Source organism: Lacerta agilis, chromosome 17 (genome assembly GCF_009819535.1).
Source record: "Lacerta agilis isolate rLacAgi1 chromosome 17, rLacAgi1.pri, whole genome shotgun sequence".
Lineage (NCBI taxonomy): Eukaryota > Metazoa > Chordata > Lepidosauria > Squamata > Lacertidae > Lacerta > Lacerta agilis.
The window spans coordinates 14521721-14546395 of record NC_046328.1 but is presented as its reverse complement, the minus strand read 5'-3'; the positions used below and the strand labels follow the sequence as shown (position 1 = coordinate 14546395).

The following is a 24675-nucleotide window of genomic DNA, read 5'->3' as shown; positions in this document are numbered from 1 at the left end:
AAACACACCCGGCTCCCTCGACCATTCCTCATAAGGCTTGGTTTCTAGGCCCTTGATCATCTCTGTCACTCTGCCCTGCATGGGTTCCATCTTGTTGATCTCCTTCTTACACTGTGGTGCCTAGAACTGGACACAGTGCAGTAAGCCCACAAACCTATGCAGCCGTTATTTTCCGTAAATCACACCTAAAGCAAAAATCGCATATAGTCAAAATGCATTGGGTTTAGTGGCAGGTGGGATTGCCAAAGTCATTTTTCCTGGAACCACACCCCCTTAAAAAATTTTTTTTGCTACACACGTAAAGCTTGGTGCACACAAATTAAATGTGCATTAAGTTGCAGGCTTACTGTACTCTTGATGGGGTCTGACCAAGGCAGAATAGAGTCTCTTGATCTGGACATTGTGCTTTTGTTGATGTCTCAGATGGAGGGGAAGAAGTCTCTGCTTACATCTTTAGGGTTTTTGAATGCTGGCATGGTAGAGAGCTGTGATTAACATCTCCCTTCTGTTTCCAGGCTGTTCATGCTAATCTTGATTGCGGTCAGCATCGCCTGGGTCCCAATAGTGCAGTCGGCTCAAAACGGGCAGCTTTTCGACTACATCCAATCCATCACCAGCTACTTGGGGCCCCCCATCGCAGCTGTCTTTTTCCTTGCCATTTTCTTCAAGAGGGTCAATGAACAGGTAAGCTGGGGGGAGGGGTAGCACTCCCAGCAATGCCTGGGAAGAGCAACTGCTGGGCTTGACCTCGATTCTCTGAGCATCTGGGCAACAGCAGGAGGGGTGTGCATGCGCAAAGGGCTATTGATGACTACTAGCTGCAATAGTGATGCTCTGCCTCCATGGTAGGAGGTAGTAAATGCCTCTGATTTCCAGTTGCTAGAAACCACAGGGAGGGGGGGAGTGCTCTTGTGCTTGGATCTTGCTTGCCGGCTTCCCAGAAAAGGCATCTGACTGGCTTGCATGGGAGCAGGATGCTGGCTCTTCTGAAGGTTCTTATGTGTGAATAGAGGCAGCTCCAAGTGGGGCAGGAAGTGAGGTGGTCCTCACTTCCTGTTAAGAAGACGGATGGAGCACTATGCCTAGCAGCCATTGGGCTGAGTGCTGTTGCCCATGGTGTGAGTCAGACTAAAGGGAAGAGGAGCAAGGCTGGATCCAAGCACCATTTGTGGAGCTGAACTTTTTCTGCTGCTTCCTGCCAGGGGGCCTTCTGGGGCCTGATTCTGGGGCTGCTGATTGGACTGTCTCGAATGATCACCGAGTTTGCCTATGGAACTGGCAGCTGCGCTAAGCCCAGCAACTGCCCAGATATCATCTGCAAAGTCCACTACCTCTACTTTGCCATCATCCTGTTCGTCATCTCCATCATCATCATTTTGACTGTCTCATACCTGACCAAGCCCATTGATGACGTCCATGTAAGCCATTCTCTCCCTCTTTGCTTTGATCTTTCTCCTCTGCCCCTTCCCACCTCCGGATGGTGCTGCAAACATGGCAAGTGCGTCTTTCAAAAGGAAGAATATCTGTGGGACACAGCACTGTCTCAGGACCTGTCTTGAGCACTAAGGCTTGGTTCTGTAGCATGCGAAGGAATGAAGGCAAGTGCCTTTGTCCACACTCAAAGTGCTTCTGCCTTAACAGCTGCTGCTGCACACATCCACCTTGGATCAGAAGGAGTGTGGCTTCCAGACAGGCTGGACACACTGTTTTCCTTTTAGAAATGAACCACAGATGGAAAGCCAGTGAGGGATGGGGCTAGGACCAAACCTTTGCTTAGTCAGTGAAGCTCCCCAGGGAATACCTATCTCTCTCTCTCAGCCTGGCCTACCTTGCAAGGATGTTCTGAAGGTATATGAGAGAAGTGCAGGGCCCAGGCAGTGGCAGAGCTTCATGCTCTGGCACCGGGGGTGGGGCTGGTGCGCATCCAGGGAGCAAGGCGTGCCGCCCACAGGGGCGTGATGTGCATCCTGGGGGCATAGCACACCTCCTGCACGGGCATGGCGCCCAGCACGGGTGGGGGGGCAGCATCAATGCAGGGGTGGTGCGCTCCCCCGCACTCCTCTTCCTCCGCCAGTCGGCCCAGGCCAGTACTATGGAAATACTGAATAATTATGTCTCACATGCTCTAGTCTGCTAGGAATCCGTCTATTGTGCTAGTTGACCCTTGGGGTCCCTTCCAATTCCACAATTCTTTGAGCACAGAGTGGGTCGGAACAGTAGAAGGGTATTTCTAGACTTGCCACCCCAGTTTTCTGCTACTGAGCTGTGAGCTGCCACAGCCTCTCCAGTTACTTCCACCACAAGGGACACCCTCCCTGCACTGCACCCTTTCCCTCGCCCACAATGGTCTCAGCCCCCTCTCCCTGGGTTCATCTCTGTCTCCCTGTTCTATGCCCACGGCAGCTCTATCGCCTCTGCTGGAGCTTGAGAAACAGAAAGGAGAAACGCATTGACCTGGATGCCGAGGAGATGGAGGAAGAGCCAGTCTACGAAGAAGAAGAAGCTTGTAAGAACTCTCCCCTTGGTTCTTATTTCTTCCTGGCACTAGATGAGGGTCAATGGCAGGGGGGCACTAGAGAGGAAGGACCATCGTAGCTTGGTGGTGGCGAATCCACTTTGCCCATGGAAGGTGCCAGGCTCAACCCCAGGCCGCATTTCCGGAGCAGACTCCTTGGAAATAATGGACCTAAGTGGGTCATGCCCATTAATATCAATGGGCTTCCTCTGAAATGGACCTGCATTTGATACCACCCACTGTACATGACATTTAAAACAATAGAACCAATTCAGGCCAGGACAGGCTTCTAAGCTGTTTACAAAGCATGCAAACCAGTCATGCAAACTTTACTTACTACCCACCCTTCATCCAAGGCTCTCACCCACTTGCCACCTGAGGCAACTGCCTAATGGCTGGGCCGGCCCTAAGGTGCCACTTTAGTACACAACAAAAGCACCCTACAGAAAAAAAACTTTCTCAGCATCTTTTACGACACTCAGACTGACCTGTATGGCGGGAGTCTGGCACTGAGACCTTCCTTGTCGTGCCCCATAGACCGAGAGCGGTTGGGGTCTGGGGGACACGGAAGTGCATTGTCTTCTGGGCTTCTACGTTTTCAGCCTTGACCTTGACCTTTTTTTCTCTTGCAGTCCCAGATAAGGAGCAGGGTTGTTGCAGGAAGGCATACAACTGGTTCTGTGGCTTGGAGACCATAGCAGCTCCCAAGCTCACCAAAGAGGAGGAGGAAGCCATGAAGGAGAAGTTGATGGACACAACAGAGGACCCCTTCTGGAGGCGGGTGGTCAACACCAATGGCATCATCCTCCTGGCCGTGGCAATCTTCTGCCACGGCTTTTTTGCATAGACTCGTGCATAGACTAGGTGTTTTCCTTCCCTCTTTCCCTTTGAAATGAAGGTCTCCCTCTCCCCCTGAGATTGCTTCGTGAAGCCGTAATTTGTAAGTTATGCCCTTACCAGGCCTGACACTTATTTGTGCCAATCAAGTTGATTAATTGTTTAATCAAATGAGTTAATCGGTGGGTGGGGTGCCTCTCCTCTGAAAGGGGGAAGGAGGAGCCCCACAGCTCAGAGATAAAGAGGAAGGGGTGAGGAGAACCACATCAGCAATGCTCAGGGTCTGGCAAACCATTTTTGGACTCTTATTTTTACAAAGTGTTTTTTTATATATAAAAATGCTGCTTTTCTATGTTTAAAATGTTGTGCTTTCCCATAAGTGATTACTTGTAAATAATAATGATAGTAATAAGTACAAGTCCCTAAAATAGAGGCTGAGTTTCATATTCTTTGGATCTATCTGCTTGAATTCCTTTTAGGCAGAATCTCTAAATTGTTTCTCTCCCTTGCTTCCCCCCCGTTTCTCTTTTATCATTCCACCCCCCCCCCAATTGGATTCCCAGCCCCTTCCCATGAGCTCTTTTCTCTGGTCTTGGACTGCAAGTGACTAGACTGGATTTTTATTACCACTGCAATTTGAGCAAGCTGGAAATTATTTGAAGGGTTGATACCTCCCCCTGCCAACCCCCTGAAACTTCAGTCTTTGGCTTGACATGGCCTGCCGCTCTTCGTGTATTCTCAATGTATTGTAAATTGTGCAATAATAATAATAATAATACACGACTTATTTTTTAAAAAACAGCAGCTTGCATTTTGTTTGAAAAGGGATCCCATGCTAAGGGGCAAAGCAGGGCAGTTGCTTATGGTGCTGTGCGGTGTAGTGGTTAGAGTGTCAGACTAGGACCTGGGAGAGACCAGGGTACAAATACCCACTCACCTATGAAGTTCACTGGGTGGCCTTGGGGGCCAGTCGCTGCCTCTCAGCCTAACCCTACCTCATAGGGTTGTTGTTGGGATTAAATAAGGGGAGAACCATGTATGGCACCTTGAGCTCCTTGGGATATGGGATATGGGATATGAATGCAATACATATATAAGAATAAACTGGAGCTCCCACAGGCCACGTACGACATGCAAGAGTTGATGTAGCATTTGTGCAATCATCTTGGATGCTAAGGGGAGAGAGAGGGAGATTCCTTCATTGGTGAGATCATTTGCAGGACAGGTTGCTAAGAAGAATGAAAAGGGCAAATTGCCAGTGTGGCATATGGACCGTTCTAGACCACAGTCCTGGATTCAGCCCTGTGGCTAGTATGTTCATTGTCTGGCGGTGGGCAAGTCCCCATTTCTCAGTCTTATTCACCTCACAGGATAAAGTGCATAACCGCCCGAGGGTCTCTGTGGAGGAAGAACAGAATGCCAGCTTGAAATGGGATGCCTTCCATGATCAAACTCCTCTGGCTTGTGACTAGGAGCCCACAGAGCATGCTGGATGCCTGAGGATGCCTCAGGGAGCACCAGGCTAGATTTTGCAGGACCTTGGACAGCTCCAAGCAGCCAACTTGCAAATCAAGAGCTCCACTGAAATCTTTCGATGACTCCCTGGCCCCGCCCCCTTCCTGATGTGTGATGGCCTACTGGGGGAGTGTGAGGCCCCCATTGCAAAGTGGGTGGGTTCCTTGAGGGAGTCTGGGGTGTGTAGGAGCTCACTTTGGGGGCGGGGTCCTGGCTCAGACCAGGTTGTGGGGGGGGGCCCTCTGCCACTTACCCCAGTTTTCTTCCTGAACCAGCTAAGTCCTTCCCACCCCCCTCCACCCATAAAGAGATCCAGCTTCTGCTCAGGATCAGGGTCATGACTGGACTAGAGGTATCATGAGGCATGCTCCGTGTACACACATACTCTGCCACCCTGGGCCACTTGGGAGGGGAACCTGAGGCAAGTTCACAAGACACTGCAGCCTTAGCTCCACAGACCTACAGAAGAATATAAGAAGAGGCTGCTGGATCACACCAATGGCCCACCTAGTTTAGCATCCTGTTCTCACAGTGGCCAACCAGTTGTCTGTGGGAAACAAGCAATCAGGATTTGAACACAAGCACAGCCTCACCTCCTGTAGCTTCTGGGCAACTGGTATTTGGAAGCATTGCTGCCTCCCACTGCAGAGACAGAGCACAACTAGCATCAATAGTCGTCTCCTACATGAATCTGTCTGATCCTTTTTTAAAGCCATCCAAGTTGGTGGCCATCATTGCTTCTTGTGGGAGCTTCACAGTTTCAACTGTGCACCGCATGAAGAACGACTTTATTTTATCTGTCCTGAACCTAGACTGGGCTGTTTCCGTCATTGAAAACCCCCAAACCCCTTCTCTGAGCCGACGGAGGTTGGAATCTTGCTCTCAGCTGGTGATTAAGTCCTGGCTACATTAATTAGAGCAGTAATCGGTGTGCTGACTTCAAGTGATGGAGAGAGGGGGGAACAGGTGATTTGTTGATGCAGGCATCTTCTGGCATCACCCGCAGCAGAGCATCGCTCCAGACCTCCCAGCACCATGCTCCGCGACTGCGGCAAACAGGCCCCGGCTGAGTCCGGCCCATTTTTAGAAACGTCAAGGCTTAATAGCAGGGCGGAGGGGAAGTGCCAGATGGCTAATTGTTGGATTTGCCATATGCAGGAGACAACGCAAAGGTTCCCCTCAATATTTCCGGGTGACTAAGTTGTTTGCAGCTGAATCCTCGGCTATGTTAAGCTGAAACCCGCCAGCGATTTCTCATCAAGCTGAAACCTTTTCTCTGCCTTTGGCAAGTGGAGGTTGGAGCAGGATGGGAAGCCGTCGCCTAGAGGCATTTCGTCATGAATGTTGTTGGGTCTGTTCAGGTGGCATCAGAAGGCTCTGGCGACCCTATTGGACCTTGAACGAAAGCAGGGGGGCACCAGAGCCACTTCTCTTTCTGGGGCAGCCTGGAGGTATGGGAGATTGAGGTGGTGAATGTGGCAAGGTTGAAGCAGGCGTTCTGAGGCTGCTTGAGGGTGGGGAGTGCACACAGTCAGAAGCATTCAATGCTAGTCTTACTCCGAGTAGGCCTATTGAAGTTAATGTACGTGATTAACTTAGGTTCATTCATTTCAATGGGTCTGAGTTGGATTTAGTTGACTCAATCTGATGGTAAGAGTCGTTTGACAGTGGAACGGACTCCCTCGGAAGGTGGTGGGCTCTCCTTCATTGTAAGTTTTAAAGCAGAGGTTGGATGGCCATCTGCCAGGGTTCCTGCATTGGAGGGGGTTGGACTAGGTGATCCTTGGGGTCCCTTTCAATTCTACAACAACAACCCAGGGAAAGAGACCAAAGTAAGTGAGAACCAGAGGTGCTTCTCCCACGAGACGAGGGGAAGTACTGGGTTTTGAGTGGTGCTTAGAGTGGAGGGCAGGCAGGCAGACCTAACCCACGAGGCACAGCCCAAGGAATGCTCTTGCACAAGCTCCATTGAAATGATCCTAGGGTCTTTCCAGGAGTCTTGTACAGAACGTTCTAGTGGACTGTGGCTTATGTTAGTGTGTGTGTGTGTGTGTGTGTGTGTGTGGTCATTTGGTGTTTCCACCAGCCCTGGACAGGATATGTTGAATGCAAAGACTCTGAAGCAGCAACTGGAGACAGACACCACTCCTGGCTCCTTTCCAGAAGACACCCCTTGCTCCTTCCTTGGCATCATCACAGCCCTTGGAGTCCACATTGATCAAATTGAGGCATTGTTCCAGAGGCTCCTGGTTCATCACTGCCAGGAATGGTTCCATTTTTTTCCCCTGCTGACAGAGCTTGGGAAATATTCATCTTTTGTCTCTGCGGCTTGTTCCGTGAGAGCTGGGGAAGGGTGATGCTAGCCTTCCCCAACCTGGTGCCCTCCAGATGTTGGACAACTCCCATCATCCCTGACTGTTGGCTGCCCTGGCTACTGGGGCTGCTGGGAGCTGTAGTTCAGCGGCACTTGGAGAGCCCCAGGTTGAAGAAGGCCTTGGGTGGTGGCTGATTTTGAAACTGTTTCTTCTTCGTAGGGCTATGAGAGGCAGGTGAGAAGGGGCCAGTTGGCAGCATCAAGGACTGTATTTGTGCCTGCATTCAAAAGGTGGAAGGGAGGAAGTTAGGGCAGGCCTGAGACATTTTGCAGGCTATAGCAAAGAGGTGTTGGCAGCCATGACATGTACAACAGAACTGGCGATGGAATCGTACTTTAGCACCAGTGATGGGGTAGCGTCCTGCACGCCATCTCAGGCTACAGACACATTTAAAAGCTGCTGACTACCCCCAAAGAAGCCTGGGAACTGTAGTTTAAGGCTTATGGGAATTGTAGTTTTCTGAGCCTAAACTACAGCTCCCAGGATTCTTTGGAGGAAGCCATGTGCTTTAAGTGTACAATGTGCACACAGCCTCATTGGCCGGCTAATTTGGGATGGGGGCAGGATACGCTCTGCCCTTCAACAGAGGGGGCTGCCTGTGGGGCTGAGGAGGAACAGCCTGAGGACATCTGCTGCTGCTGCTGTCTCCTGAGGCCTGAGGCGACTGCCACCCTTTGCCTAATGGTAGGGCTGGCTCTGAGGGGGAGGAAAGAGGAGAGATTCCTCTCAACCAGCTCTTCTAGGCTTGGAGTCTTTTTTCACAATTGCCCCACAGTACACTACATTATATCCTACAAAAAACACAGCACAATTCTCCCATGGGGCATCTGCATGCATTAAAATGTCCTGTCTGCCCCCTGCCCCCCCCCAGCAGGGGCCTGACACTGGATGAGGCCAGCTCAGCTGGAGTCAACCCCTGACCCCTGGTGCTTCTGTTGCAGCAGCGCCACAAGGGGACAGAGGTCAGCCTCCCCCTGACGAATTCCCTTCCGCAGTCCTGTCTTGCCTTCCCAGCTTGCTGGCCTAGCAGCTGCCACTGAGTGGCAACAGGACCCACTCTTTGAGGTTCAGAGGGCTGGCCTTGTTCCTGAATCTATTCTGTTTGGCTTGCTCCACAAAGGGTCTCACTCAGCCCACAGGGGCAGCACACATCTGCAGAGAATCTACGAAGGGCAGCCATTTCAGTGGAGGTTGCGCAGGAATTGGGCCCTGTGGGTCAGATCTCTTCGTCTCCCTCACTGTCCAGAATGGTGCTAAGGGCCCTGGTTTCAGAGTTTGGTCACCAGCTCTGTCTGCTCCCTCAGGGAAGTCTTGTGGATTAGATATTGTTACGAAAGCTGAGTGCATTTTGTAATTTTACAAGTTGCTCAGTTGGATCTTTATACATGGTCTTTCATGAATCGTGACTTTGCTGTTATTTTTATTGGTTATAGTCCAGTCATGATTTATTGCAATGGCTGAGAGTGAAGATCTGCTTATTTATTATTTGCCGATATTTTGAGAGTTAATCTGATTGTGTGATGTGGTATTCCAAATGGAGCACCGAAGATCACTTGATTTGATATACGGTGTATTTTTTTTCTAGTCGTGATTTTTAAAATCATGACTTACTTGCATTGGATCAGATTGCTATAGGACGTGTGATCTTTGTTGTGTATTTTGCCATTTCTGCGGCTTGTAATCTGCCTTGTGTATAGCAATATGGAAAGGTGGTATACTAGTTAAAAGAGAAATGAAACAAAGCTCCTCCTCTATCCCAGTCATGCTAGTGCAGCCCACACATGATGACAAGAGGCAGGCAGGCAGGCAAGGAGCTGTTGAAACAGGAACTTTATTGTCAATTGCGTTGCTCTCCAAGGTCTCCTCCAGCCTGTTCCCTACGGCTTCCACTCAATGACTTCCACCGCAATCTGTGCCGCCCTCCTCACAGCCGGGCTGGAATCGTGCAGCCTCTTCCGGAATTCGGCCACGTGGCCCAGCAAGACCTTCCGGCCCTCCGGGGCCTCTGACAACATGGTCAGGGCCTTGATGGAGTAAAGGCGGACTTTGCTCTTCTCATCGTGAATCAGGGGCAGCAGCGTGTCGATGGCGTCCGCATTGATGGCTGCGTATTTCCCTGAGCATGACAGAAGGAAGGCCCTGTGAGAGGCTAAAGGGAGAAGCCCTGCAGCAGATCCTGGGGTGTGTGTGTGTGTGTGTTTAAAGGTGGCCCCTGCCGAGAGCCCAGCCTCCTGGGCTTCCCATGTCGGCCATGCAGGTGCCTCTTCTGAAAAGCAACAAACAGGTCACAAGCACCACAGCTGCCTTCTCCCCATTTGTACTCCTTGGCATCCTGCCTCTGAGAATGGAGGGAAGACATACCAGTGTGGGTTGCTTGTGTAAAGGCTGGTGGGCTTTCCCTGTGGCCCTTGGCAGGTCACATGTCAAGACTACAACTAGCAATGCAATGTGTGAGTGGCTGGAATTGGCCGGACCTTTGGCTATGCAGGTGTTTCTTGCCATCTGTACAATGTGGGAGTGGCCTCCACCACAGCTCAGAAGCCACAGAAGCTCTAGGCGGCCAGTGTGCTAGATGTTGCCCTGGCAGCATCTTGGATCCTGCTGCTCAGTCGTGCATCAGCCACATGAGACAACAGGATTCCCCTCAGCTGACCCGACAGCGGTACACTTGGGTGCCCTGGAGATGTTGCTAGACTCCAAATCCCAGAAGCCCCAGAAGCCAGCACAGCCAATGAGATGACGGGAGGGGGAAGCAAATGGAGGACAGCAAGTTGTGGGGAGGCAGGGTCTAGCTAAAGCCTTAGAATATGGCCAAAATGTTTCCAGGGACCCCATGGCTTCCTCTCAAAGCCTGGCTACATGCCCAACCGCACTGTCCTTGTCTTTCTCTCTTGCACCAGTGGCCTTGCCTTTGAACTTTCTGCTTTCTACAAATGAGTTGCCCTCTCCTCTTCTCCTCAAAAGGGGCTGGCAATCTAGAGGGGCCAGCCTGCCAGCTGCTCCCCTGCCTTCCCCTCCTCACCTTGGGTGGTGATGGCTGAATTCATCAGCGCCCCGGCAGCGTTGGCTCGGACCTCGGCGTCTTCATCTTCCAGAAGCAGGACAAGGTCTGGGAAAACATCTTCCTCAAATACCATGTTCTTCCCTTCCAGCGGGACACTGAGGGGAGCAAAGGGTGGGGATCAGCGAAAGAAACTCTAAAGCCTCTCTGTGGGTCTGACGTGTGTATGTGTGTGCACACACGCACGCACACTAAGAGCTGGTTGTCCTCTGGCCAACACGGGGGCCTGAGTTGTACCTTATGTAAGAGAACAACCTCTGTCTTGGGACATTCTGACATTTGCAAAACGTAGGGCTACAAAAACAAAAAGGCCTTGTTGACCCGTAACACTAAACCATGGCTTAGTGCTGTGTGTGAATACTGTCCACAGATCTGCATCAATTTGTGGTTTTTAAAAAAAAAAAAAAAAAAAAAAGACATGAAAATTTGTCAGCGTTTCAGAGAGTGTGTCTCCTAAGACACACAGCCTGGCAAGCAATTCCCTCCAACAGACCACAATAATCTGGAGAAACTGTGTCTTGAATGATTTTGGATTGTGTATCATTTTGGAATGGAAATTTGCATTCAAGCGCTGTACGTTTTTTGCCTTTCGTATTTTATCGGTTTTGTATTTTTCTCTGTCAGCCACCTTGAGTGTGATATATGGAAAAGGTGTGATATGAATAAACATGACAATAACAATGATAATTGAAATGGGGACTGGATTTCTCCTCCTCCCCTGGTGAATTACCGGCCCTCACCTGATGGCCATCAAGGCCTGAGCTGCCCTGCTCCTGATGTTCACCGCCGAATGGCTGAGCAGCTCCTTCAGGATGCGGACGGCTCCTGTGGCCAGGGCCTCAAAGGCCTCCACCCGCAGGCAGCCTGTCAGTGTCTCCAAGATCAGCTCCTGGATATCCTCCAGCTCCGTCTTCAGCTTGAAGACCAGTGAGGGAACCAAGCCGCTCTCCACGATCCCGGTGGCTCCTGCAGGAGGAGGCAACAGAAGGAGGATCTGCGGTGGTGCCCCAAAAGCCTATGGCCTATCCGAGCCCTCCCAGCCATGAGGATTGCCACGGCAAAACAGGAGGCAGCTGAGGAGAGAACAGGCTGTCTGAGAGGAGCCACTGGCAAACAAGCCTCAGCTGCCTGGTGACTGTTGCTAGGAAACAAACGGCTCCATCGAAAGTGATTCACATGTGCAGTTGGGTGATGCGGAAGTTTGGCATGTGAGGAGAACAGAAGGAGCCTTCCCCAACCTGTGCCCTCCTTTGGACTACAACAGCCATCAGCCCCAGGATCATAGGGCCACACTGGCTAGAGCTGATGGGAGTTGTGGTCCCAAGTTGTTGTTGTTTCTTCAAATAAAGCTTTCCTTTCTGAGATAACAGCTTAGGATCCTTCTCCTTCATGGGGGCATATAAGGGGTTTCCAAGGAAACACTTCTTTAGAAAGTAGAGAACAAAATCATCATCACCATCATTGTGGGGACCACGGTGCACACAGAAGGGTTGTTTAACCCTTCCCTTCCTAGACATGACCTTGACAAAATGACCCCCACCACCCCCACACTGTACTGGTATCAGCCTTACCCTGTTCCCCACAAAACATCTTCCCTTCCAGTGTTGTAGTGGCTTTGATGACGCAAAGTGACTTCTCCTACAGGCTCCACTGCAATTTCATTGATGAAAAGGTGGAGCAAATTTCCATGGTGACTTTACGGAAGATTATCAGTCGGCATTGTACCTGCCTGAGGGATAGCCAAGCAGGTGTTGTGTGGGGCTGTGTCATGGCAACAAGTTTGGGAGCGTGAAATCTCTCCTCAGAGCCAAACAACCTTGAACTAATTGAAAAGTCTCTTGATTAGCCCCACAGATCTCTTGACTGCAGCATCACACATGGTTCCTGTGCTACCGAGCAACTTGAGGACCAAGCATCTCAAGAGCAACACCTTCATCACCAGCAGCTGAAATCAGGGTCTGATCTTAGGAGGCCAGAGTCCATAAGGCCACCCTCTTGAGCATTCCAGCTGCTGGAAGTAACACAGGTCTCTGGCTCACAACCTTGGTCTTGGCCTGCTGATTGACCACACTGGTGAAGCATGTCTTGGGCTGCAGCTGATTGCTTGTGCTTGTTTGGGGCACTGCTGTACCCTCATCCCAGCTCTCCTTGGTGAGGATATGAAGTAGGAGGCTCAGACTGCCCCCAGGACTGGCATCCCAGCCCCTAAGGGCACCCGTTGGAGCTTGACAGAGGCTGAAGGTAAGCAGAGTCCCTGTAAATTTCCTTAGGAATGTAAAATGAGCCTGATGGATCAGGCTAATGACCCATCCAGTCTAGCATCCTGTTCTCAAAGTGGCCAACTACAGGTGAAACTCGAAAAATTAGAATATCGTGGAAAGGTTTATTTCTTTCAGTAATTCAACTTAAAAGGTGAAACTAATATGTGAGATAGACTCATGACATGCAAAGCGAGATATGTCAAGCCTTTATTTGTTATAATTGTGATGATTATGGCGTACAGCGGATGAGAACCCCATAATTAACAATTTCAACTTTGGGGTTTTCATCAGCTGTACGCCATAATCATCACAATTATAACAAATAAAAGCTTGACATATCTCGCTTTGCATGTCATGAGTCTATCTCATATATTAAACTCCAGTAGCTAATGAAAACAACTGTTTACATAAATGGACTTTTCCACGATATTCTAATTTTTCGAGTTTCACCTGTAGATGCCCCCATAGGGAATCCCACAAGCATGACCTGAGCATAAGAGCAACTCTCCCCTCATGTGGGAGAGTCAGCCCCATATTGCATGGGACTGTTGTTTTGAACAGAGATGTGTGCTGCATGCCTGCCTCTCTTGGAGCCCTAGTCAATCCTGCTAGAGGTCCTGTGGATGGGAGTGTCTATGACAGGCATAGGCAAACCCAGCCCTCTACATGTTTTGGGACTACAACATGATCCCTAGCTAACAGGACCAGTGATCAGGGATGATGAGAACTGTAGTCCCAAAACATCTGGAGGGCTGAGTTTGCCTATGCCTGATCTATGAGGAGCCTGGGCAGAATTCAGGACCAGGGTTAGGATCTCTGAAGCCCTCTAGAATGAGGCAAGGCGGAAATGGGGAAATGACTCCAGGGCAGCCTTGGGCTGAATGGATCTAGCGTCCAAGTTTGGTGGGGAAGGAGTTAAATGAACCTGTTTTTGTTTGCTTGTTTGAAACGTTCTCCTGGCTTGGAAAGGCAGGTGTTGGAGCAGAGATAGGTAATGTGTTGCCCTCACTGGATGTTCATAGAATCATAGAACTGTGATTCTATGGTTGTCTAGTCCAATTCCCTGCAATGCAGGAATCTTTTGCCCAACGTGGGTCTTGAACCCCCAACCCTGAAATTAAGAGTCTCGTGTTCTACCAAGTGAACTATTTGTCTCAATTCCTAGCAGCCCTAGCTGCCAGCCTGCCCAATGGTCAAGGATAATGGGAGTTGTATTCCAGCAAATCTGCAGGACACCATCTGGAGGGCTACGCCTGGATTGGGATAAAAAACATTTACAAGAGTAATCGGCCAGAATAAGCATCAATGTTTTAAATATGACAAGAATTAAGGAAAAGAGATCTGGTAATATTTCAAACTGCACTAAGGGAGAAAAAGTACAGATATAATTTTAAAATGCCCTTCTCAGAGATTCATGAGGGGGGAAAAAAGGTCCATGCTGGTCTTTCTATATATAACTAACCTAGTTCTGCAGCTGATTTTAAAGTGAAAGCTAGCTGGAAGATGAATGGAACCTGACTACTGTAAAGCTTGCCATGAAAGGTGAAAAATTAGGGGGAAAGCAGGTTTTCCATTGAGTTTGTGTCTCAATATCTGCATGTGCGCGGGAAAAACTAGGTTATGGTACAATTATCACTGAAATGCTCCCTCAAGCAGGGCAATTTCATTTGGAATTTTTGAGACAACTTTGCAAGGGAATGCATCTGCATTTGGGAACAACTTCCATTTTTGTCTCTTGGTGTGAGTTGATACTTTTTTCATCCCCGAACCAAGGCACAAAGGGTATATAGGGCGGCACATAAATTTAATAAATAATCATAATCATAATTTTCTACCCTATGTGAATTTGTAACCAATGTTATATTGGATTAATGATCAATCACTTCCCCAAAGAATCCAGGGAGTTGTAGTTTATCAAGGGTGTTGAGAATGCCCCGCGGAAGAATATGCCAAGGGGGAAATGACTATTTAACCCATTTAGAATCATAGAATCATAGAGTTGGAAGAGTACCACAAGGGCCATCCAGTCCAACCGCCTGCCAAGCAGGAAACACAATCAAAGCATTCCTGACAGATGGCTGTCAAGCCTCTGCTTAAAGACCTCCAAAGAAGGAGACTCCACCACACTCCTTGGTAGCAAATTCCACTGCCGAACAGCTCTCACTGTCAGGAAGTTCTTCCTAATGTTTAGGTGGAATCTTCCCTCTTGTAGTTTGAATCCATTGCTCCGTGTCCGCTTCTCTGGAGCAGGAGAAAACAACCTTTCACCCTCCTCTATATGACATCCTTTTATATATTTGAACATGGCTATCATATCACCCCTTAACCTTCTCTTCTCCAGGCTAAACATACCCAGCTCCCTAAGCCGTTCCTCATAAGGCATTGTTTCCAGGCCTTTGACCATTTTGATTGCCCTCTTCTGGACACGTTCCAGCTTGTCAGTATCCTTCTTGAACTGTGGTGCCCAGAACTGGACACAGTATTCCAGGTGAGGTCTGACCATTTAAATCTATAGTGTAGGGTTGCCCCTTAAGATTTACAAAAGGCATGGATCCACCTCTAGACAACAAATGGCAAGTTGCTGGCTAAAGGGCTTCCTGTGGGTGGAGTCAGGGTTTTAATTCTGTCTTGCTCTGTTGCTTGCTCTTACAGGGTGGTACTGTAATGTGAATTGAACATGTATCTGACCCTGGGGCAATTGTAAAATCAACATTCTGGAATCTGAGCAGTCCCAGAGTTGTAAGGCCCAAGTTCAAGCCACCTGGCACTGGAGGAATGTATGGGTGTGCCAGTTATATGACTTCAGCTTACAGTGGAAGGTAAAGAATGTGATGCACACCCAGTCGGAAACCATCAAAACTGAGGGCTGAAGTTGACATAACACTGGTGGTCAGCAGTCAAGATCTCCTGTGTTCATTTGTTTAAAAGAAGAAGAAACAAGCACTTAGCAGCTGAAGATTGGAGCAGGTAGGAATAGATGACACTTTGGGCCCCTTCCAACTCTACAATGCTATTATTCTAAGTGGCACTGGGAGTGGGATAAAGGAAGGGAACTGATTCTCTTGCACCGTTTCTAAGAGCTAACTCCCACTCACTGCTATTAGCTTTGCAGGGAAAGTGGGTGGGTGCCTGTATGGTTCCTGTGTGTCTCCCCCAAAGAACTAATAGTACCGACGGTGGGGGGGGATACACACGACTTAGATTGGGAAGTGTCAATTCTCTCTTCCCCAGTGTTACTCCCTGGTCTTCAAACCAGATGAGCGGGGCTGCTTCGGGTCTGATGATGCCTAGTTTGGCCCGTAAATACTTGATAACTGCGCTTTGGCACAATTGAGTTGCCTGTTCCTGGACTGTATTGTGCCATTTGGGGCTCAGGCTGTGGACAGTGCAGCACCTGTGGGAGGAATGGCCTTGACTGGGGGACCTTTTCTTGGGGAGGAACCTCAACTTTGGAACTCTCTCCCCCTGGAAGCAGGAATGGCTTCAACATTAAAAGAAAATGACGGCTGGAAATCCAAGGACTAGGAATGTGGTGGGGTGGCCACTCCAGGGCGAGGGCATAGCCGGGACACCCCGATTCTCCTTTCTGGCCCTGCAGCAGTGGAAACGCGGCCGACACCAATTGCAGAAGGTGGTTTGTGCTTGAGTTTCAAATGCTACCCAGTGTGGGAATGTGGCCGATGGGCTCCAAAGACCTCAGCTGCACAAAGGTGCCTGGACAGACACGCAGGCAGGCGCATGCTAGTCTCCCCTGTGAAAACGCAATGAAGGAAAACCTTTGCGCCTGCATCTTCCACCCGCATTGCATGCCTCCCGGTCCCTCCACTGTTATTCTTGTAGCCAAAAAAAAATCAGCTTTCACATGAGTGGAGGAGCAGCATGTTGATAAACAAACACACTGACAAGGAGTGCAGTTTCTATCTGCTGCTCTACAAAGGAAAAGGCGTTGCCATGGAAACTGTCTTAGCGCTTTACTTCTCAGCAAATGCCCCTTCCATTCCACATATTGACCACAGCCCGGGTAGGAATCATTGCGCCAGGTCCTGTGTTTCCGGCAGTCCCTTTTAGCCACGGACCATTCTGTCAGGTGACCCTCGGGACCTGCCTTTATAAGGAGAGGCACTTCTGGTACACTGGCAGGTAGGGAGGGATGTCACCATCTTTTTGCTGCTCTGGAACTCCAGAGGGCAAAGGGCAGAAGGCCTGATCCTGGCAGGTGGGGAGCAAGAAACAATGGATGGCGCTGGCAAATGTTCCTGCTGGGCTGAGAAGGATGGAGGAAGAGGCCAGAGAAGGGAATCGGGCAGGAGGAAAGGAAGTGGGCACAGGGTCCATCTACAAGGTGCCAGGGAGAGCCTGGCACAAGTCGCCGTTGGGCCAGGGTTTGCCCTTGCAATACATTTGAGGGTATGGGTAAGTTCAGCCCTGCCTCTGCATCCTTAAATTGTCATGACAAACAGGCCCTAGATGAGAAAGGGCAACTAAAATACGAGGCTTTTGAGATTGTGAGGCTGTTCGGTTTAGAACAAAAATAGTAAAGATGATAAAATGATGAATGGCAAATTGCTAAAAGAACACAGAGAGGTTGCCAGGCTAATAACCACTTGAGATTAGTCAGAGATACATATGCCACACTTGGAAGAGGAGGCATTGTGACAAATGAACAACAACCAGATTGAGGACTAAACATCCCTAAACCTCAGCTTTGGAGGAATAATAAGACAGTGATGCCGTGATCTTAAACAATAGAATACCTATAATGTGGACTTGGCTGGGCAGCATCACAGCCACCCCAAAATTTAGCTCTCTCTTGAGTATTTCATATCCACCTTCTCAGCCCATTTTATTTCAAACGCTCCAAGTTATCACATCTTTGTTATAATTTTTAAAGGGGGAAACTCTTGATTCAAATATATATTCATATAACAAACACATAGAATCATTGAATTGTAGAGTTGGAAGGGACCCTGAGGATCATCTAGTCCAGGAATATGCAGCTGTCACATACAGGGATCAAACTTGCACACCGAACTAACCTAAGAAGAGCCTGGCTGCTGCTGGATCAGGCTGAAAGGGGGCTGATCTAGTCCACCATCCCATTTCCCATCCCGGTCAACCAGATGCCCCAGTGGGGACGGGGTGCCACAGCCCTCTTCTGCTGCTGATATCCAGAGCCTGGTGTTTGGAGACGTGCTGCCTCTGAACCAGGAGGTGTCTTACAGCCATGGCCTTTATCCTCAATGAATTTTTCTAACTCCCTTTTAAAGCTGTTCAGTCTTATGGACGTCACCATGTCTTGTGGTAGCAAATCCCATAGCTTGAATCGCCTGACGATGCACTTCTTTTTGTCTGCTGTGAATGTCCTGCCATCGGATCCCACCAGTGTTTATGTGAACTTAGGGGATTGTGCTCCCAAAATAAATTGTTTTACAACAACACTGAAGCAGAATTGCAATTTTAATGCCCATTCACCCAGTTCAGAGAATGTGTGTGTAAACAGGGGCACCCAAAAGAAAATACGATCAATTGCCCCTCAGAGAGTAGAGCAGACATGTCCAAAGTCCATTTTGGGGGCCTAATCTGGCCCACCAGTCAATTTAATCTGGGCCCTGTGGCAGTATATGTCCTGGGGTAAAATCCTAAAAAAAACCTCAACAACTTTGGGGTAAAATTGTAAAAAAGCTCAACAACTTCAATCCTTAAAAAAGCTCAACTTTGGTTGGCCCTCACGCATGTTTACTTCATCAAATCTTGCCCTCTTTGAAAAAGGTTTGGGCACTCCTGGAGTACAGCATTCCTTAAACATGGTCCAACTGCAGAGAAGCCCCTCCAGCCCAGTCACGCTTGTGATTTCCCAGCTTTTCCTTACTAGCTGGCTACTGATGGAATGGAGTCATTTTGGTGTCATGGCCTTGGGAGCCGATTTCCCAATTTTAGTGAGCTTCTTGGCTACCTTCCTATGTGGGCACTGTTGCCATTACAGTCCCTGATGGGTGGGCTGTGGTACGATTTGCAGGAATGCTACGGGCACATGTGCTGTTTTTCTGGCATTTTTGCATGTTGGGCTGAACACACACTGGGTGCTCCGAGGAAACAGCAGTGCACCCACCAGAATTGGCCTGATGTACGAGAAGTTTGCTTGGCCCATCTTCCATTGAAATACTTAACATGTCAGTACATAAACAACTGGCAGCTGTAAAGAGTTATTTCAAAGTAATATCATATATTAAAAAAACTAAGATCATGGCCACTGGTCCCATCACCTCCTGGCAAATAGAAGGGGAAGAAATGGAGGCAGTGAGAGATTTCACTTTCTTGGGTTCCATGATCACTGCAGATGGTGACAGCAGTCACAAAATTAGAAGACGCCTGCTTCTTGGGAGAAAAGCAATGACAAACCTATACAGCATCTTAAAAAGCAAAGACATCACCTTGCCGACAAAGGTCCGTATAGTTAAAGCTATGGTTTTCCCAGTAGTAATGTACGGAAGTGAGAGCTGGACCATAAAGAAGGCTGATCGCCGAAGAATTGATGCTTTTGAATTATGGTGCTGGAGGAGACTCTTGAGAGTCCCATGGACTGCAAGATCAAACCTATCCATTCTTAAAGAAATCAGCCCTGAGTGCTCACTGGAAGGGCAGATCCTGAAGTTGAGGCTCCAGTACTTTGGCCACCTCATGAGAAGGGAAGACTCCCTGGAAAAGACCCTGATGTTGGGAAAGATGGAGGGCACAAGGAGAAGGGGACGACAGAGGATGAGATGGTTGGACAGTGTTCTCGAAGCTACTAACATGAGTTTGGCCAAACTGCGAGAGGCAGTGAAGGATAGGCGTGCCTGGCGTGCTCTGGTCCATGGGGTTACGAAGAGTCGGACACGACTGAACGACTGAACAACAACAACAAATATCATATATTATTTCCATACTCCTAAACATTTCACTGTTGTTCCAGTTACAATATGGTGCCTATGTTTCAGTTATAGTTAAGCCACAGTGATTGTGGCAGCCATCTTGGATTTTTAAATTTCCATTTTCTCAGCAACCCAGAGGCATAAGCTGCTGGTTTATACACCAAGCCATACATCATTTAACGCTCTATGATCCTGATTTTGCACTATTGCCTCAACTAGGTTTCAGTTGGCTGCTCATTTTCAACTGAGGCTTCTAAATCCTTTGGGATAAGCGTTAATAAGCCTAACATTAGCTTGTCATTAAAATTTCATCAAAGTGGTTGAAGGGTAGGGTTGCAAGAGCAAGTCTATGCTGGTAATCGGCAGGACTAGATGAGTTTTTAAGACATCACTTTTAGACAGACGCCATAGCTCAGTGGCAGAGCATCCCACCTTGACTTCCACCTTTAGTTTTAGAGTCTTGCTCCTTTTTTATTATGGATTTTGGGTTCTCATTTTGTTTTTATATGTTGTGAATTTTGGATGAAGGGCAGTAAACAAATTTCATAAAGAACAGCAAGTGTATCCCAAGAACCAGGAAGACCTGCATCCAGCAGAATGGAAAAAATTCCCCTCAAACAACCCCAAAACTTGTGAAATCTCTCTTGTTGCATCTGATGCCTCTTGACCAGTACTATTCTCAGTCTAACCTACCTTACAGGACTGTTGTTAGGGGGAAATAGGGCAACCATCACACAGGTTGTGTTGAGGGCATTGGGGCCATGGTGCCAGAATGGGCTGACTGCTTGTAGGTTAAAGAGGATCCCCAAGTAGTCATACCTCGCCAGTAAGCCATCTGGGTAAGACACAGAGGGTTCAAGGGGGCCCTTTGCCCTGAGGGCCAGCTGCTGCTCTGCCCATCTTGTCCTTGAGGTCAGGCTTCCACGATAGGGACTCTGCGGTCAGCTGCCCCAGGGAAGCCAGGCTGCCAGGAAACTGCTCCCCCGATCCCACCCCAGGGAAGCCAGGGAGGGCAACCGAGCCTTTCCACCCTGTCGCGGCGGGGCTGCTTGACGCCTGTGACCCGGGTGAGGTGCCGGGGGAGGCCCGTGGAGGCGGGCGGGGCCGCTGGGGGGCTTGGCGGCTGGGAGAAGCGTGCCGTGCTCGGGGGCCTTTGAGCGAGCCGGTCCCATCCATCCTCACCGGGCCCCCACGTGGCAGCCCCGCTGCCTCGGCGCGCGAGTGTCCTGCGCGCACGGCGGCGTCGGCGCGCTCCGCCATTGGCGAGGGCGCGCGCCAATCCGGGCGTCGGCCGGCCAATCCGGGCGCGCGGAGCCTCTGCGGCGCGCCAGCCCCTCCTGCGCCCGAGGCTCCCGAGCGTGGTGTGCTGTGGCGCGCGGCTGCGGGGAGCCACCGAGCAGCCCCAGCAGCGCCCGGCCCGCCGCCCGCTCTGGCCGCCGCCCCGCCCCGCGCCTGCTCCAGCTCCTCCTGCGGCACCGGTGGTAGTAGTAGTAGCAGCAGCAGCAGCAGCCAGACGAAGGCGAGGCACGCATCCCGCGCCGGTGCCCGTCCCGCGGGGAGGATGGGAGCCCTGGCGCTGACGAAGCCCGGCGGCGGCGGCGGCAGCAGCAGCAGCCGCGGAGAAGGAGGCGGCTGCCTGCCCCGCCTTTGGCGCCTGTGAAGAGGTAGGTGCTGCTTGGCCGCGCTCCCGCCAGGGAACTAGGTCAGGGAGAAGCCGCGGCGAGGGCTGGACTGCCCGGCTGCTTGGGACGGGGATCCCTGCAAGAGATGCCCTTTGCGCCGGGCCCGGGCCGGGAGGGGGGTGGGTTAAGATACCGCCGGGCTCTTGGCTTCCGCGTGGCCAAAGCGACGCCAACGCCTCCCGAGGCTCGGCCTCCGCAGCCCGGCAGGGCGGGGAAAGGGGCGCCTTGGGCAGGATGGCAAGACGTCGGCTGCCCGCTTTCCCGGGCAGGCTCGGCCTTGGGCAGCGGCGCTACCTTCGTGCAAGCGGGATGGACAGCTCCTCTCGGGCAGGCGATTTGCGGGCGGGAGGCCTTTAGCGGGAGGAAGGCGCCTGCAGTTGCACCTGAGCGGGGAAGCCTCCCTGGCGACCGGGCTGGTCCCTGCTGCTGCTGCTGCTCAGTTTGCGCGCGTCCTCCCGCCCTGCGTGCGCCAGACAGGGATTGACCTCCCAATTCCGCGCTGTGCCATTGAGCACCCCCCACGCCCTCTCCACGAGGATCGTCTGCTTGGGTGACAGGGAGCGAGACATGCCTGCATCCTCCTGTTGGGCCGGGCACCAGAGGCGGGTCACCTCACCCTCCGGGGGACTGTCTGGATCGATTTTGCTGCAAAGCATGGAAGCGGATCAGGCCAGCGGGGCCCAGCGACGTGAGGGTTGTGGATTTCACATCACCGAAGCTGACACACCTTTTGCTGTTTTGGGCAGGTGGTGCTTTACTGCAGTGTTTTTCAACCACTGTTCCGTGGCACACTAGTGTGCCGCGAGATGTTGCTTGGTGTGCCGTGGGAAAAATTGAAAAATTACTTTATATATAGTCAATATAGGCACAGAGTTAATTTTTTTAACATTTTCTAATGGTGGTGTGCCTCGTGATTTTTTTCATGAAACAAGTGTGCCTTTGCCCAAAAAAGGTTGAAAAACACTGCTTTACTGGGCTTAGGCATGCATGATTCTCTCTTTTCCCCTACCATATGCTGACTGGGGCTGGGGTCTGTCTCCATCACCTCTCCAGTTCGGGCTTGCAGCTGGATGGGATTCAGACTTACTGTGGCAGGAGACTATGCCTCTAGCATGGCTGTCGCCTGATTGGGTTGGGAAATGTTCCACCGAAAAAGGAAGGAGCCCTGCCCTTGGATGGAGGACACTCTGAGAGCAGAGGCCCAGAGAGGTGGCATGGGAGGGGTGTTTGGTTCTCAGGGAAGGGGCAGCACCTGGGCTGAGTAGACAGGAAAGGATGAGAGGGGCCTTCTTCGCAAGATGGTCTCAGATGTAGGATTCTCCTCTCCTCTGACTTACTGCCTCAGTAAGTCTATCTGCTTGCACATCAGATCTTTTTAGAGAAGCCCTCCAAAAACAAGCATATCATTGCATAGGACATGAAGAATTTTTCAAGAGAACACCTGTTTTTTGTGTTCTGCGATGTTCATCTTTGGGCAGTTGACATGTCAAGCGATTTAAGGCTGGCCTCTAATGGTGAAGTAAACCGCTCTGTCTTTTGGCCTTCCAGGAGTAGGGCATGCCTTTTAATGTAGCCATGGTACCCTCCCTTCCAAAAATCTAAAAATAATTGGTCCAAAGGTGCTTCGGGTCTGAAATACTTGGGTCTGGTGGCACATTTTTTTTTTAGTTATGTTTACCATTTATTTATTTATTTAATACATTTCTATATTGCCCTTCATCAAAGGACCACAGAGTTGTTTACAATGTAAAAACACAAAAATACATAACACAGTGACAAACAAAAACAATACCCCTCCCAAAAGGGTAACACACTGCAGTAATCTAACTTAGAGGTTAACAGAACCTAGACAACAGAAGTTAGGCTATCTCTGTCCAGATAGGGATGCAGCTGGGCCACCAGCCAAAGCTGATGGAAGGCCTTTGCCACCGAGGCCACCTGAGCCTCAAGTGGCAGCAATGGATCCAGAAACACCCCCAAGCTGCATACCCGCTCCTGCAGAGGGAGTGGTAACCCCATCAAGAGCAGGCAACCACCTGGTCATCTGGTCTAGGGAACCACCTACTAACAGTGCCTCAGTTATGCATGCATTATGTTAGCTTTGATTGGCTGGCCAGGTAAAATAAATAAATAAAGTTCTAGACAAGTACAGGATGGGACTTTGCCCTCCTCATTTCAGGAAGTTACCAGGTGTGGGAAATATTGGTGTCAGTTGCAATTTCTTCCTCTGTGGACACAGTCCATTTATATACCCGTTAGATACATGGTTTAAAGAGTGACTGAGCTGGCACCGTGAGGTAATAATGTACCACTTACACATTCAAGGGTGTTAATCAGCAGGGCAACAATGCAGTGTCTCCTCATTTTGCCATAATCTTATTAGGCGTTTTTGACTGGCTTGCTTTCCCATACTGAAGAAGCTTCTTTGCTCCAAGGAGCTCCCGGGAAGGCAGAATTAGCGTCTTCCAGGAAACAAAGCTTGATCCAGGCAGTGGAAGGTTTTTGTCACCAATCTTGATATAGACAGGCTGGCAGTGCTGAACAACTTCACAGGAGGCTTTTAGAGACGTCATTGGCTCACTGACAAAATCCACTGATATTACTGGTGCTGATTTCCAAGCCATAAGATAGACGTTTTTTTTTATATTTTCGTTCTTGTAGAATATGTGGCCTCATTTCATAGTATCAGCGGTCACAAAATCATGCTGCTTCCAGGTGCAAATGGGTGTCCTCTGCCATCCACCACAGGGCAAGGGGCTCCAGAAAAATAAGGGCTGATTTCCTCCTGCTGCATGTGCAGTTCACATTCCATGCCTCAGGTAATCATTGAGAGATCCAGGTAGTTGGAAGTCAGTTTCTATAAAGCTAAATAAAATAACCTCTGTTCAAGTCCTTGGCACTCTTCTGCTGTCAGATTCGTTGAGCAAAGAGGCAAACAGTACAAGTAAGTGGGCATAGGACTGCAGCCTAAGTCTGCAATCTTATGTATACTTGCCTGGGAATAGGCCCAGTTGAATTTAAGTCTGACTAAAATTGCATTGACTCGAGACTGTAGCATTCGATTTTAAGTGATTAAACCTTTATATTCTGGTAAAATAAGGCTGTAAAATGGTGGTGAAACAGGCTAAGAGGCTTCAGTCCTGCACACAATGAGTTATCCTGCACACAATGAGCTTTAAATTTCTCAGATTAAATCTTCCCATATAACTTTTCAACCATATATTACAGTGAATATTTCAATTAAAGGGGAATGCTTTCATCCAGTTCCACAGAAACATTTCTGTAATCAGCCAGCTTTTCCAGATCTTTAATTGGCATGAATGCAGCTTTCCAAAGATGAGCCCATGCACTTTTCACAGCAACCAAAAGCTTTTGTATGAACAGTTTAGTTGCCCCTTGAAATCAAGAGAGTTCAAAATCACTTGATGCTTCAAATGTTAACACTTTCCCCATTATTCCCACCACTTGGGTTGAAGAGACTTGAGCAACTCCAACAAGAAAGTTAGAAATCTGCACTG

The 24675-nt window shown here is 49.7% G+C and overlaps 3 protein-coding genes across 3 annotated transcripts in view; 2 read left to right on the top strand and 1 right to left on the bottom strand.

Moving 5' to 3' along the window:
* SLC5A1 (solute carrier family 5 member 1) overlaps window positions 1-3858 on the top strand; it is a 32061-nt gene extending 28203 nt beyond the window's left edge. Inside the window, exons 12-15 of the mRNA XM_033174768.1 lie at window positions 516-684; window positions 1203-1418; window positions 2404-2506; window positions 3148-3858. Of these exons, the coding sequence (XP_033030659.1) occupies window positions 516-684; window positions 1203-1418; window positions 2404-2506; window positions 3148-3362 (703 nt within the window). The 3' untranslated portion in view covers window positions 3363-3858. The remainder of the gene's footprint in view (window positions 1-515; window positions 685-1202; window positions 1419-2403; window positions 2507-3147) is intronic.
* A 5196-nt stretch (window positions 3859-9054) lies between these two features.
* Window positions 9055-24675, bottom strand: part of RSPH14 (radial spoke head 14 homolog) — a 59456-nt gene continuing 43835 nt past the window's right edge. The window contains exons 5-7 of the mRNA XM_033174204.1: window positions 11044-11269; window positions 10265-10401; window positions 9055-9358 (exon numbers count right to left, since the gene is read on the bottom strand). Of these exons, the coding sequence (XP_033030095.1) occupies window positions 9120-9358; window positions 10265-10401; window positions 11044-11269 (602 nt within the window). The 3' untranslated portion in view covers window positions 9055-9119. The remainder of the gene's footprint in view (window positions 9359-10264; window positions 10402-11043; window positions 11270-24675) is intronic.
* The window catches only part of GNAZ (G protein subunit alpha z), a 39388-nt gene continuing 35627 nt past the window's right edge, over window positions 20915-24675 (top strand). Inside the window, exon 1 of the mRNA XM_033174203.1 lies at window positions 20915-21139. The gene's annotated coding sequence lies outside the window, so the exon portion shown is untranslated. The remainder of the gene's footprint in view (window positions 21140-24675) is intronic.